The 17,040-nt window shown below is 34.8% G+C and overlaps 1 protein-coding gene across 6 annotated transcripts in view; it reads left to right on the top strand.

The window, feature by feature from the left end:
• The window catches only part of LOC115453597 (protein pangolin, isoforms A/H/I/S), a 160,348-nt gene that overhangs the window by 124,369 nt on the left and 18,939 nt on the right, over positions 1-17,040 (top strand). For 3 of the 6 annotated variants that reach the window (XM_037439884.1, XM_037439881.1, XM_037439878.1), the window contains exon 5: positions 1,995-2,027. The exons of the other annotated variants lie outside the window; for them this stretch is intronic. In XM_037439884.1, the coding sequence (XP_037295781.1) occupies positions 1,995-2,027 (33 nt within the window). The remainder of the gene's footprint in view (positions 1-1,994; positions 2,028-17,040) is intronic. 6 annotated transcript variants of the gene reach the window in all.

The raw sequence follows: 17,040 nt of genomic DNA, 5'->3' as shown, positions 1-17,040 counted from the left end.
TACAACAGAATATGAAATACCTATACATAACTATCTGTATTGACTATATGACAATGTAAATATAATCGTATTGAGCTAATAAATAAAAAAAGAAAAACAACAGTGTTTGAAGTAGCTACAATACAACAAACATAGAACCAATTCTTACTAGTCAAACTAATCTCAATAACATATCTTTAACAAGAAGTCTTCAAAAGAAACACACAATTTGATGTAAAACATAAATCGTTCCATTTCAAAATGATAAGCAATTGAGTCAAGAGCTGTGGATTTGCGTTATCTCCAACGTTATCAGTTAATCCTGTTCTACGTTGTGTAATCAATTGTAAATCAACAGTTTTGATTGTAATTGTAAAATATTGTCCATGGTTTTGCAATTGACTTGAGTCTAATAAATGAAAGTAACTTGAATAGAAAGATTATTACCGTTGTATGTGTACTTGAAAGAAATAGAAATTGCGTTGTAGATATTAGATTAGATAATGATTGAATAAAAAAACAATACAGCAAAATATTCTAGAACAAAATTATTTATACAATATTTTATTGCTGACGGTACACAAGCTGTAAAACCCGCCATAGTGGTAAGTGTGTGTTCGGGGAACAGTCTGTATATCTAATTTCAAACAGTCCGACATAATTGTGTCGACTGGCGAGGGGTAATCATCTCTCGTCAGTCGACACTATCTGGAATCCACTCCGTTTACCGTCAGGTGTAGTACTTGTTTTGAGCATAAATAATATATCTGAGAAGACGAGCGCTAACCTATGCGATCAGCGATGTGGAACGATATTAAGGGTGCTGCTGTTACTGCTTAGTGGTAGCGCTTTATAGTCGTAAACTTTTATCAACTATTCAGATTCACTATTGCTTTACACTATTCAGATGTGCAGGTTTCCTCACGATGTTTTCCTTCACCGTTAAAGCGAACGATAAATTCACAAAGAATACACACGTGATTTTAGAAAAGTAGTTGTTAGTTGTTTTTTAGTAGTAGTTGGGTGTGGAACGGACTGCCGAGACGAATGTCCGCAGGTTCAAATCCCAAGGGCACACACCTCTGACAGGTCCTTACTAAAGGAAAATTGATATAAATGCTACTATTTGTACACATTTTGTTTTATCCTTTATTATACATATATGGCCACGATAATGTGACCCCTGCACCTAATGGTAAATGGAGTGGCATCTAATAAAATGTCAACTGATAAGGGATGATTACCCCTCGGCAGTTGACACAATTATGTCGGCCTGTTGGAAGCGGATATACGCAGGCTGATCCCAGAAACACACTTGTCTTCTTGGTATAAACGTTTACTTATTGTTCACATAGAGAAACAGAGTAATTAGGAATGTTTTTTTTAAACGCTTTAGATAACATATTTGCCGGTGGATCAAAACAAATAAAGCAATCATAACTTGATCGAAAGGAATTTATATAGGGGTTACAGGCTATCGTTATATTTTAATGTTAATGTAACTAAACATTAATTAATGTTTAATGTAAATATATATCCAGGAATACCAATAATTGTTGGTTTATTCAAATAAAGCTTATTTACGTCTAAAAAATATGATGTGAATAGTGAAAATATTTTGTAACTTACTAAGTTAGTAAATATAAATATATTTGTACATGAAGTTGTATTGAATTTGTGAGAAATTGTCCGGAAGCTCATCATCGTCATTGATTAAAATAAATAAATGAAATTTAGAAAACTAATTTTGCTTTAAATTATTTCACTAGAAAACTGCCTCATCTACCGACAGAATTGACTACGCATTAAATTTACGAACATGTAAATACGAACAATTAATAGTGTGGCATTTTAGTATAATTTGTAGAACGTAGTAATAATTCCATATCTAAATTTCCTAATACAAATGGACAATTCGAACCCATTCCAAAACCAAATTTAGCATTGACATGAACCCTTTAATAAAACAGATAATGTAACTGTAAATAATGGTTGTTTTTCTTTTTTTATTAAAGTGGCTCGACGAAGCGACGGCAATGAACCGAATGGTAAGTACAATGCGATTGAAAAAACGGTGACAACAGGGCGAGCGTCGTTATATCTGCGAACCTTCGCGCTCCGTTGAAAAGTCCCATCGCAGTAATTAAACAGAAATATACCCGCTTGTGTACCTGATGGTAAGATCAATAAGGGCGAAAATGCTGCGGCATTCATTACGCGTTGCTGTACTACCTGAAAAATTGTTTTGGATTAAGACTAGGTTCAAGTGGTTTAATAGGTTTCGATGAATTTTTGGAGATGGTCATGTACTATAGAAAATCTGATGTCATCATGACTGTGGCTCCATCATTGATATGCAATGTCTAATTCCAATTTGTTTTATTTGGCTGTATCGTTTTTACGGTAATTCTGCCAATGTCAGGGAAAAGCAGAAGACACAAAAAATGTCTGGCCGAGTGAATATGAAAACAAAAATAATATATAGGGTAATAAAAATGCAAAAAGAAAACTTGGAAAGGAATAAATTCAGGATTGAAAGTACATACTTTATATTAAAATTAAATAAAATTATTGTAATTTTCAACCAATCAGTCAAACCATTGACACTCTCGGTTTTGAAAAAAGATAATGTTACAGGCGACTGCCGTCTAATTCATTTGTATATTATAGTTATAAAATTAGTGAGAATTTTCCAACGCAATACTATTTTATATACAAAAAATAATACGCTATCCCCACTCATATTATGCTAATTGTACTAATAAAAATAATTTATATACCAACCGGAACAATTCGTGCCAAAATTTGTAATTTAATTCACAGGATATTAAATTAAATGGCCGACAATTTTTTTTTATTTATGGTGGTCGGATCATTAATATTTATGTCTCATTTGCTCTTTATAAATAACTTGGAATTCAGATGATCAGTTTTTAGTTGCATATTTGGCGGTCGTAGACATTACTCAAGTATTTTATATAAATATGTATTATGTACTGTAGGGGATTTTGGCCTTAGTCAACGATGGCCTGGTATGGTTGGCATACTTCACATACCTTCGAATTCATTATGGAGAATTTCTCAAGTATATCTTTCCCCACCATGTTTTCCTTTACTATTAAAGCAAGTGATAATTCACAAAGAATACTCAAACTTTAGAAAAGTCGACATGCGTTTGGATTTTGAACCTGCGGACATTCGTCTCGGCAGTCCGTTCCCAACTAGGCTATAGTGAGCAAGCGCTTTTTTAGAGTATTTTGTATACCCGGTAAATATACATCGTATTAATTTATTTTATAATTTTCTATTTTTAAAGACATTGCATTGATATTTAGTTTTTTTTCCTATTTCTATCTCCCAAAGAGCACAGTAGCAACATTACTAGATCATTAGTTACCCTTATCGAAATCTTATTATATTTCTCGGTAGAGTTCATCAATATTCACCGAGAAGCCGACCAAGTGAGATAAGATTTATGATTTCGCACTAACAAGAATAGTGTATAATAACTTACAAGGTAAATTTTTTGGTCATTGCCATAGTTTTAAGTACCGTTAGTTACAATTATACTGTAATGCTCACGTACCAACTTCTCATTACTGCTCATGTCACAATAGTACCAAAAATAAAACTTATGTACTTGTCTTAAAAAAAGCGGCATTAAATCAACTAGTTTATTACTATTTTGTACCCAATCGTATGCACTCGTCAAAGTTAAAACAATAGTCAACTATAACAACGCAACAAACCCTACTAATAAACGTTAGGTCATCTGTGGCACCCACATAAATCTTTGCAATTATCAAATTCTCGGTCTCATCTCATCTGCATACACGCACACATGCAAACCCACACACGCACGCGCGGCGGCAAGATCAAAGCGGACGCGACCCCTTTATACGTGCCGCTGGCGCGTGCCATCTTTTTCCTTTCCCACTGCGTCGCGTAAGCGCCGCACGGGAGCGAAAGAGACAGACGTATAGCTGATTATGTAGCGCTTGCAACGTGAATATTTCACCTCGTTATCGAGTCTTGTTTGTGTTAGATAGTGATGGGAGTGTCGACTTAGATTTGTCGATGTCGATGCTTTGGTGTCCTTGAGCGAGTCTTTGTTTTACATTTGTTCCGTTCCTTTGATGTATAGAGGTATGTAGTTTTATTCGAAAAGCGAAGGAGTTTTTAATTTTCATACAGTGTACGTAAAAGATTAGTCGGTAATGTGTCATATGTAAATAAAACCTATTTTAATATTAGTACATTACTGAACGTTAGTTAAATATAATTAAAGGCCTCTGTTCAATTACTATCAGAGCTGAATGTTTCTTTGCAAACATGATACAAAAAATCTATGGCAGGTTACCCAAATTCTAATCATTTTAATTTATTATTTTCTATTAAGTGCGGAAGGCAGGAAGCGGTTACATCGTTGTTTACGTTAGATGTCCTTGGCCAAGTATTACAAAGATATTGTGTAAAATCAAACGGACGCTTATCAAAATAATAAGCTTTATATCAAATTTAATTCGATTACAATGATATATGTGAGTTAAATGCAATTTTAATCTTAATTGCAATCAATTTCTGCTAATTGATAACGGTAAATTGTGATTACATCGCTGTAATATTTGTAGTTTCCAACATATCATGTCGTAACATGTAAAGAAATTTGATATGATAAAATCTTTACTCAGGTAAGTCCCTACCTATATAATTACGTAAAAGTTTTAATTTTAATAATTATTAGTCATTTTTGATTATGAAAATGTACGCAACAATTTTGCAGTTTAATATTAGATATAACAGCATTCCTTTAGCAAATTGTCACATCAAATATCTCAAAACTATCGATACCAATAAATCCTCCATCGACACGTTCCCATCACTAAACTACGAGTAGTAGAGCACGGCTCCTGGGTAGGCAAGACGGGAATCTGCCGATATCGATGCTAGTAATTAAAATAGACTTATTGCGTTTATGTCTATATGTAGCCATGAGCGTTGTCTGTGTGCATCAGGTTTTTACCCGTGGCCTATGGGAAAATATACTAACGTGGGAATAAAATGACTCACATCTTTGGAAAGTGTATTCATTTATGGCAATGATTAATTACATGCAGTTTGTGTCCAATCCAGTCGCGATAGCAGGAAATCCGTTGAATAATTACCACTATAAAAATGTTGTTTTACTTAGAATTAACGCTTACTATAGCTTTGATTTATGGACATCTTGAATTAAAATGTTCCCAGAGTTTTTGCCTTGATTTATTTAGTTTGGATTTTGCTTTAGTTGTGCCGTTTCTTGAAACAATGTGATAGAAATCGTTTTTAAGTGTTTAAAGTGCTCTATTTTTTGCCTGTATTGGCGTTGCCTGGTTAATGAGTAACTAAGCTGGCTTATTGATAGATATATGGTCAGTAGCAAAGAGTAAATATAAGCGAATTCCTACCCGCTTCCCTTTCGCAATATTAGTAATATATGTGAGGAAACTATTAAAATAAATGTTATTAGCAAACAATTAATATTTATTACATAGCAGCCTAAAATCGAATTATAATTATTATTAGTGCTAGTACCTACATATTGTGTCGGCTTTCTTGTGGAAAATTTCACCCTTTGCCACTGAAATATGTTGATGCAAAATTCTAGAATACAGCATAAGTCGCTTGTTTTTTATAATTTTAAATATGACATATTTTAATTGACACTTACCTTCTTTGTTTATTATGTTACTACCAAATTATTACAGCGTGTATATTGATTTAGACTCGTAGTTGTTCCGTCAATCATCTATTTAATCGATTAAACCGCATAAGATGGACAGCTGTGTACCACCAAACTATATTCACAATACGTTCATAACCCACATTCCATAAAAATAAAAATTCTAAATATCTGTTTCCGGTGAAATTTAAAAACAGAAAAATAAAACGTACGTCACTTCCTTTATCGCGATTCGAAATAAAAAACATAAATAATGGAGAACGGTAACGAGCTAGTTAAGACGATAATTCCGTACAATCGTCGTAGAATAAAGAGAATACCAGTATTAACCGGTATTAACCGTGAAATGACAGGGCGCGGTCCTAGCGGCCCCGCATTAATATTTTACAGGGATATGACATCGTCAACCCGCGGCTCTGCGCATTACTTTTTCCTTTTGATGTTCGCTCATGTCTGAAGGTAATATAATTTTGTTTATTTCCATTTAAAATGGTTTGCGGTTTCGATATTTTTGATCGTGTTAGATTGTGTTATGCGTGTAATCTGATAAAGAGTGCGATAAAAACACCCTCAAAAACAAGTCTTTTTTAATTTTCATATTGCTAAGATTTTATTCATTGATAGCATTATCAAAATTGGTTTATACATATTCATGATTGAAGTATTAATTTAAAAACTATTATCTTTTGAGAAATATACCTAAAGAAACTGATGGCTAATAAGCGTGGATTTGATGACACATCACATGAGACCAGCGTGGGTTGTTGGCCTCTAATTTTGAGAAGTTGGGAAGGACCTCTACTGCTTTTCTAAGAATGAAATTTTGTATAGGTATTTAAATCTTTTGCGTAAATTGCCGAACGCGCCTTAGTTTTAAAGAACATAAGTTTAATTAGGGTCTACTTGCATACAAATCATTGTAGAGGCTTAATAGAAATAAGAAATTGTCTCATTTATGTCAAATACAAAACTAGATAATGTCAAATGTAAAATAAAGCTATTGGCTAGTTTAAAAGACAGCACCACGATTAAAATAGCCGATGAACGTTCATTATAAGTAATGGGCTGGTGTCGAAATCAAACTGACAAGCGGCCATTGTACACCGAATAGATTGCAACTAGCAACTTTAATCTTTGACTTATGGCTAAGTTCTCTGGTGTTTTGTGTAATTTTATATTGCTTTTTAGTATTATGGCATTACTGACCACATAGGAATTTAATTAGGTATAGAAAAATAAAGCGTCTTGCTAAAAATTCAAGATTCATAAATATCTGGACATCGATGTACTACAACTGAATATGTCAGAAAAGGGCAAATCTCATAAATATAATATAGAAATGTATATATAATAACAAATAACAACAAAACGTTTGTAATTTTTTATTGCTCATTGAACCCAAGCTGTAATCCAAAAATAAATCAATTTTTAACACAACTTTAGAAAATAAGTTTTTTTCATTTCCTAAACTATTTACATTTTCAGACATGTGCCCTTTTCAACTAATCTAACAAACTGTATGTATGTGAACATATAAAGTGCGTTTTTCCGCAACGCATTGCCCTTTTAAGTTCGTAGTTTTACCTATTAAATACCTACATAGCCCTCACAGAGGTCGAAGGGACCCGGCCGCCGGCGGGCGTATTTTCGCTAAACAATTCATACATTTATATTTCCTTTGAAGTGGCGCCGCGGGCGACGCGTCAACTGCACGGTTAACCCTCGACCTGCACGTTACACGTACTAAATTGAATTTGCTAATAAACGCGCGTTTTGCAATTTTTATGTAACGGGTTTATTGTAGTGATCGATTTTTATTGCTTTTAATATTTATGTTTTTCGAGCTATAATCATCTGAAAGGTGCGATGAAACAGAAAGCAAAAAAAATTAAAATATATCTTCGTTCCGTAAATTTTCTGATGTGAATTTATTTATCGTATGCAAATGTAACATGTAACTCATTTCAACTATAGCAATGACATTAAAATACGTCATTGCAATAACAGCATTAGGAAAGGACAAAAAGCATTACTATCCCATTGCTGGGAAATGTCCTATGGAAATGAATGGACCTACACCTTTCTTTCGCTTCACTGACCTTATTAATTATATCTTAGAAATGAATGCGAACAACTTAACCTGCAATCTACGTGTTATTAAATGTGAACTCTAGAAGCCGCATCGAACCTAGATAAAACAAGTATTTCAAAAATCTTTCAACCTAAGAGACTTTACGAATCATTCCAAACGTACTCAAATCAAAAGTAAAGTTAAATACCTCATAGATTAAATCTTAAACGAAACAAAATCAATCAAAATAAACCGCGGACATCTTCCGAATAATTCCTCAATTAATTTTACAATCGTCAAAATTGCCTCGATAATGGGTTAAAAACCAACCCTCAGTTGATCGCGAACACAATCGGCCACGGTACAAACGACCGACAACCTAACATTAACCCTTTGACGTGTCGTGTGCTTTAATTGGCCCCTCTTGTTTATTAAACGGTGTCTCGGACAACACTATTTGTCACGTTACCGCGTTCACATGGCACTATTCTGGCCATTTCGGATGTTAGGGTTTGAATGTTAATCGAATGTCGATAATTATCGATTGTTGTATTCGCTCGTTATAAAGAATGATTTGGCTGTATTGTGTGCCAGTGGTTTCTTGGCATGGATTCTCAGTATCATTTTTACAATACAATTTAAATCTTTAATATAATTTAATTATAATGGTATGTAAGAATAATAAGTGTTGGATTTGTTTGTTTGGGCGGTATATTAAAGCCACAAATTAGAACTGAGTAATTTTATAATTTAAAACGAGCTGCTTCAAGTTATAATTAAGTTTCTTTATTTAGAATAGGTATACATCTCATATCTACTGCGTACTACCAAACTCACTCGATTTATCGGTCAATCGATGCTATCGAGATTTTATCGTAATCGAATTGCCCAAAATCAAGTTATGCACATTCTAGACTAAAGTCAGCTTAAAACTATAACTTAAACGATAATCAAGATCGGAATTCCATTTCAGTTGGAATCAATGGCATGCTTTGTGATAGATCTGTCCGTACGAATTCTCTAATTGGGTCGTTTACCGATTATTCCTTTGTTGATTACATTAATCTGCTTTATTGGAAATGGGATGTTACGATTTATTTATGTATCAAGTGAATATCTCAAAATAAATGTACGTTACGAAATAGATTTTGACTCTTTTTTCTTTGTCTTAAATCATTCATTCTATATAATATATAGAATAAAAAACAAACAAAAAAACAGGATGAAACAAAAAAATCGTAATAATATTTCGTATACTATTTCGTTATGTCATTTATTTTGAGACGCACTCTCAAGACCTAAGTATTTACCGTATCTACCTATTGAGTAAAACGTCTTATTTTTTAAAACCGAATCTGGAATAGTGAAACGTGTCAGATGCTGCGTCTAATCTACTTCATGTCATACCGTAGCTGACTACAGGACTCATTTTCTTTAAAGTTTCTTTACGCTTTTCATTTTCTGTCAACCAAAAGTATGCAATAAATAAAATTAAATTGAAAAATCTTGATGTAATATGTTACCGAAGATATACTAAATTATCTTTCCGTGACCAATAAATAACCAATAAACGTGGTAATATTTTTTTTATCAGTTTTATATCTCAAAAAATATATATTAAAAATACTATAAAAATAATAACCAGAATAAGGTTCTATAGAATAATTTGGTTTAATTCAACAACACATTCAGTAATCAGACATGGCGTGATTAGAGATACCCTCGATAGAGCTCTAATGATAGACCACTCCATTTGCCCTATTACGGCAATTTGATTAATCATTCTAAGAATCCTTTGACATTTATTATTTTTGCCTTTATCGTTTAATTTGTAGTCGATATAAAGAGCTGTGTCCTTTTTAATGCTGTGTCCTTTTTAATTAAGTAGTATTAATATCGTGTTTCAACACGTATAAAAGTAGTAAAAGTTTTTTTTTTGATATACAAATGGGTGAAATACATGTACTTTTATGAAGTCAGTAACAGGTGCTACAACTAAAACATTTAAAGTTTTTTGTTTATTTTATTTAAGTGAATAAAAATATTCATAAGTAGTATCAAAATGCCTTGAGTTTGTGTTAATTATATTGTTGACAAGTATATGAATGTTATTGCGACATTATAATTTTATTAATGTGTCAATAACGATTATAAGCACTTCCGATTGGGTGACTAATATGCCTTTGACATATTTACAACCGATACATGTATACGGTTTCGAGGAATTTTTTTTATGACCTTTTTATGACGAGAGAACAAGATTCTAATAATCGTCGAGTCTATAAGTTATAATTACTATAAATGTCCTAATTATAATGCCTGTTCTCTAGGCAAAATAAACTTTATTATCTGGGTATAAAACAAGAAATTAATATTTGTTAAGATTAATAAATACCCAGCCTAAAGAATCATCAGTCCGTTGCAGTCCACTGTTGGACATAGGCCTCTCCCAAGGTACGCCACAGAGCCCTTTCTGCTGCTTTATGCATCCAGTCGCTGCTCTCTTGTGTAAGTCATCCCGCCATCTGACTAGAGGGCGTCCCACGCTACGTTTGCCAAGACGCGGTCTCCACTCCAGAACACGCTTACTCCAGCGGTTATCAGTTCTGCGACATGTGGCCAGCCCATTGCTTCTTCAACCTACTAATTTTCAGACCTAAAGAACAAAGCTTTAATTGACAAATTTATGCAGTACTTTGTGTAACAAACTATGCCGACGATTGATAATGACATATTAGTTTTCCCTGAGACTCGCCGAGCTTCACTGCTCGGTGTCGTAAAATGCGTGCCACTGCTGAGCCTGGCTTACAGGAGTTGTAGTGGTGGGTGTGAGGGCGGGAAAGTCTCTCGAAAAAAACTATGCCGACACTTGAAAGGCAATCATTAGTAAGCGACAACAGTATTTTTTTGAGTAGAGTTCTTTAGTTTTGATTTGAATATGAACATTTTATGTTATAAAGATATAGCCTAATGATATTAAAATTGTTCTAGACCTACAGAACCTAGATCAAAAGACGCATACAAATTTGGCGATTCTAAATATTTATATAATTCATTGTATATTTGTCTCGGTATAGATAGATATGATTGCCTTACAAGCATCGATACAGTTTTATAAAACACGCAAATATAATTCTTAATTGTAAGACATAAAAAAATTAACGAGTACACAGATCTACCTTAACCCAATTTAAAGAGTGAAATAAAAATAACCCGTTCAGTGTGAAGTCACATTATCGTAAAGTAACACATTAAGGACGATTGTCGCTTACGCCGAATTCGCGAAGAACGCGCCCACAACGGAAATGCCCAGCATTTTATGACGAGTTAAAAGAGATGGTTATAAAATGCGCGGGAAAGACGGTTTAAATACGGGCTGCGGTTAGGAGATTTGGTGCTATTGGCTTTATAATAAATTTTATTATTTTTTTAATTTACATTTTCATTTGTAATACTACAGCAATACGAATGCATACCTAAGTAATTCATTTATATTGGTCTGATTAAAATTATAAATTTCATTGTATAATTATGTATGCATGTTTATTATATCCAATAAAAAGATCTTATATGTCCGAAACTAATTGTACGTTATAAAATTTGGGAATTTTGCTTCTTATCTTATCTTATTAATATTATAAATGCGTGTTTGTGAAAATGTTACGATGTAAACTGTGAAACAGTTGACCGGATTTACTTATAGACCACGTACTTTTATCCAGGTAGTTTGCTCTCATTGTAAATAATGGATTTTTCGTCTGATTTTCTTAATAGCGCTGGTGTAGTACTGGAGCGTTATGAATAGGTACTGTTTTAGGCATTTTGTCACGGGAAATTATTTCCACGCAGACGAAGCCGCAACATCCCAACTTACACAGTAGTGTTCCACAACTCCCATCATTGTACTATCTTGAGAAATGTATTCAATAGCAGACCCTCTTCCTTGACGACTCGTTAGAAGAAAAGTTATAAAAAGTTATCAAATCCCATCCATGTTTTAACATCATAAATTTCATAATAAAACTAATTCCAAACCACACGCGTTATAATATCAACGTCTTCTTATAAAGTCCATTACAGGCGTCCAATGTAACAACCGCAACGCAATCCCCGCAATACTTTTTACGATTAGCAAAGGAGACAATCGTTAAAGCAGATTTAAATTTAAACTCGACAACCAACTTCACAGTTTAAACTTTATGAACTAGAGAACAAAGTACAATTTGCGTTGTGGAAGTTTATAAGCATCTTGCGACGGCGGGAACCGGGGAGCGAGTTAAGGAGGTGATTGACTTGAACGTAATATATTTGTTGTGCTTTTACATAATTTGCATAAAGTATATAAAATGGGATTATTTTGTTTGTCATGTTTGTGTAGTGGAAGGCGGATTATGGATTAGTATTAGCTCTTCGGTTTCGTATTTATATTCTATTTCATTTCACTGTGTTCAAAGATGTTCAAAGAAAGAGACAACACAGACTGATGAGTAAAAATCATAAAGGACAGCTATTTCTGATGAAAGATGAAGAAGCACTCCTGAATCTCCTATAATTAATATCTACCAGATTTAAACTAAATGAATAATATATCAAAACATTTCAAACTTACTCCTAGCTCAACAGCTTAGTATTCTTCGAAACCTGTTCAATGTTTCACTACACTCAGAAAGTATCAAATAAAACCAAGCAGTGACCGTCCGTCGTTTTTTTAAAGTACCAAAATACTTTACATGGTATCTTGTAGACTTGCAGGGCAGATCTTGACCCGTTGAAACCGCGGACGGATGAGCAAATCGACCAGTGATTTGTTGGCTTCGTGTTTATTTGGTCTTTCGTGTGGGCTAATGGGCATAGTTGTCGATGTGTCATTTGATGCAGACAATCTTGTCAATGGAGGATAATGTGGAGGTAATCAGGATTAAAATCTATTGCGGATATAGTGTGGGTGTCTCTGTGTTTTTATAGTAGAAATACAGTCATGACATATATCTCCAAAGGGGTAGACAGAGGCGCAATTGTTGCACCCATTTTTCGCTGTGTATATCATCCCATGATGTGATAGGGGGCGAGCCTATCGCCATATCGGACACAATTTCCAGACTGCGTGCTCATACTGAGTTGGTTTTTTTTGCCTAATCAGGGGATCGAATCCGAGACCTCGGCACTCCAGTCCGTAATACAACTACGCCACCAAAGAAGAAATAAAAAAAATATATTTTGACATTAAATTACTAACGTTAGTCTACGTTCACAATAGTATAGATATTGTTAAATCCTTAAGATAATTTTTAGACCCGTCCTGCTCTTAGTGAAATAAAGGTATATGATCGAACCTACTCTTCTATTGTAGACAAAACTATCTACATCTTGAATCTTCTATGATATACATGTTTAGTATAATATACAACTACAATATACCTATAATTTTATGTTCCACGATACTCGCCAGAAGTTCATAACCTTACTCAGGATGAATTTTCGACCGAAACTCACCACAAAGGCCCAATTTCGGTACACAAATCGACTTCAAAAAAGGTCGCTTTCAGTTCCATAGTCGCGCCACTGACCTGAACAACTTTAGACCTCAATAACAATCGCAACTATCTCATAACCCATTTTAATCTCATGTCGCAACTAATAATGTGTTAACACATTAATGATGCTCACTGTATACTGACTCACCATGACTCAGTGGTTAAGTGTGCACTAGCAGATTGAGATTGATGTCCCGCCGCTATCGTTTTGTTTTCAAATTAAATTATTCATGGAATCGACTCGTATCGTTTTGTTTTCAAATTAAATTATTCTCCAAAGGCTGGGAATGTTTGGCTAATTTTAACGTTCATTCAACGATGTTTTTGCGCGTTTATTTTTCGCTGACACGAACAGAAATAGTGTCGGTGTTAGTGGATTTATTAGGGGGCAGTGGATTCATTGAATACTCATTAGATAGGTCTATAAGACCAATTAAGAGGTTGGAAGTTACTTTGGGTTGTGCGTAGTTGATTTCTACGGCGCGAAAGGGTGGCTTGATATCATTGTGTCGGAATCCTGATGTAAACTTATGCACAGATTTTGCTGTTTTTCGTTGTTACTACAGTTTTAGGCATCTTTCAAATCACTTTAAAGTGAGATGGTCATCCAGTTTCAAGGTTTTAAGCATTAGGGTGAAATAAAATATTTGTAAATTTTCGGTTATCCTGAATTAAATTGAATTCATAAACATTCTTTAAAAATAAAACGCTACTCATGATACTCTTTTTAATAAGGCAGGATTCGATCAATTTGAATACCATTATCGTAATGTCAATTCAGTAGATATTTCCAAATAATTCTATTTATATCATAATCAACTGATTGATAGCCAATCTTAATATTCGCAACCTAATTAACATACTCAACCTTTAGTCATAACCAAACCAAGTATTTACCGATACAATACAGTACATAAACCGTAAAATCCCTTGTAAACGTTCGTTGCGACGGCTATTCCAATTTCCTAACTAAAGCCTCCAGCCCCGTACGTCAAAAACATAATTGGCATGCCCCTCCAAAACGTTGGTGTAGACAGTAGCTAGATGTGGCTACGCGTAGGCGACACAATACACTCGCTGTCACGAATCAAAGATTAATTGTGATGCGATTATTGGCATCTTTGCACTATAATTTATTCTGATTAAGATGAAACATGTTCAAGCTATTTGATTTCAGGCATTTCGGTTGTGTAATAAGTGTAGTGTAGTAATGATTATGTTATTTCTCAGCGTCTTAATGAAAATTGACGTAGGCGTCAGTTATACAGCTTCTCATAGTTTTACTGGATTTAGTGCTATCTGATAGACGTATTTGTTGCGGTGATGCTGACGGTTTGAACACTCAGATAGAAGTTTTATATAAGTGTTACCTTGTATCAGGATTAGGACAGTTGATTGAAAGATATATTACCCTTCTGATTATTTATCAATATACATATATAAATAAAGTTTCTCTGATACGCATTATGCAGTCCAGCCATTATATTCAGCTGCGATATATCATAGTATAGTGTACAATTGATATTCCATTTCGTTAAATAATATCGGAGTACCATAGAATTTAGTGGATCCATATTGAGTATGAAAATTGAGTTTGAACCGCAAATCTAGTCTCTTCCATTCATCCGCATTCCCGGTATTTTCACGCATACACAGACGTGAAGGCAGGCTGCCGGGGAAAGGTCAACAACCGCCAGCCTCCCTCGGGAGACTCCCTCCCGATATTTGCAGATTTGAATATCGCGAACCCTCCCGAATTTGACGATTAGATTTTCTTGAAAACGGCCTTTCACGAAAATATACCGTAATGCCGGGATATTTTCCGTTGGCGAAATGTTTTGTTGTTTTCAGATTTTTGGTTTTCATATTGAACTGATGTAATCAATGCTTGGGTAGAGATGATGTTCTTTATAAGTGATTACCATGACAACTGAAGGATAGATATCATAAAACTACTAATAAGAAACAATTTGTTATGTATGTGACGAGAAACCGCAAAGTATTCTTCGAGGATTGAACAACTATTTAAAGTATAAGTGTGGGTAGTTTTTAGATTTCCGACTTACTATAGAAGCTTGGCATTATTCAAGAATTTAAATTTTCACATAAAAAACTATCTGATATCTTATTCGCATTAAAATCACCATATATGGAAAATGTATACCGCATGACAATTTCGCTCGTTATGAGTTTCCGGCGCCTGCATCCGGCTCGAAGGACCAATACCGGAAATAGATGAGAAACGGGAATGTAGACCCGCTTCCATATATCATATTAAAGAATCGAATATGTAAATGGCAGTATTTCGATTTAAAATTAATGTAAATTGAGTAATTAATAATAAAGTTATATGAATGGTCAGTTATTTATCACATTATAGATTATTTACGTGACATTTCAATGCATATTTCAATGATAAGTTTGTTTTGATACATATTTATGATTTTTATCGCACTCTGCAGTGTGTTTTGAAGTAACATTTTTAGTACGAAGAGCTTCAAAACTAGACCAAAACTTCCAAGGTCGTTGCGAGCAGTCGGGCCGACGCACACAGACGCACACCACCCCCTATCTCCCACACCATCGAGGGTACACGTGTACGATCACCCCTACACATGGTTGCCATGGCGACGCAGCATCCTACTTCCACGCCCACTACCCCGGGGGCGAACTCTCAAGATATTACGCCCTACTTCGTTCGCATTGGTGAACTAAAGGGGTGTAGGTACTGCGCATTTGTGTGCGTCGGGCAGGCATCGCGCTACCAATGCGGAATTTGCCGATTCAATTTCAAATTTGGGCGACATCGATAGCAAAAATCTAAGCGTGAAACGCAAGTGTAACGTCGTCGGTCGGTTACGAAATGCAGTCCACTCGACGACTCGCAACATTCACAGTCCGCTCGTTAACAAACCCATTCAATTTTGAAGTATTAGTCGATTGAGGCAACATTTCTCGCGTCCTATCGCCGCGAGTTCCAATTAGCGACTGGGGCACACTCGAGTGGCGGTGACGTCACGCGGCGCTTTCAACCAGCCTCAATAACTACCCTCTCAGCGATTTCTTCAATAGGCGACCACTCCACCTGGCCTTCATTAGGGACCTCAATGTACACGCAAAGCTGAAAAGGCGATGCCTACTAATTTAAAAAAATGCAAGTTATAACGAGAAAAGTTGTTTAGCTAATAACCATTCGGAGTCCACCGGGAGCCACTTTTATATTTTTAATCACTAATTGCGTGATTTAATTTTTGAATTATTACTAACTGTCAGTTAGAACAAAGAGCGCTCGACGTCTTTTGTCTCTGCCGGTCGCGCCATAGACAAATCTTATTATGGAAATATTTTCAAATTAAGAACGCGCTCCCGCATTATGCGTCTCGGCTGTCATCATTGTCTATGGGTTCTTTTTGTTCGTCCTCGCATGTCGAGGTTTTTCGACCACCGTTTCGGTTATTTTTTCTTTTTTTTTCAAGCTGTCCCGACCGTGAATGGAGGGCTTTGTTTGTTCGTGTTTTATTATTAATTAGTGGGGCTTCTTTGTTCGTGGTAATTATTGTCTTAATAAGCAGTTCCTGCTCGAATATGGACGAGCGTTGAAGGGATTGTCAGCCTTTTTACTTTTTAAACGGTTCCAAATAACTTTGTTTTAGGAACGGGTTTTTCGACCTTCCTCGCGTGCTTCGTTTGGACATTTTAAATGTATTGAATTCTAAAGTAGATTGTATAATTTT

The sequence above is a fragment of the Manduca sexta genome, chromosome 3 (assembly GCF_014839805.1).
Source record: "Manduca sexta isolate Smith_Timp_Sample1 chromosome 3, JHU_Msex_v1.0, whole genome shotgun sequence".
Taxonomy (NCBI): domain Eukaryota; kingdom Metazoa; phylum Arthropoda; class Insecta; order Lepidoptera; family Sphingidae; genus Manduca; species Manduca sexta.
Note: the sequence above shows the minus strand (reverse complement) of the source record. Positions and strands in the feature narration are given on the sequence as shown.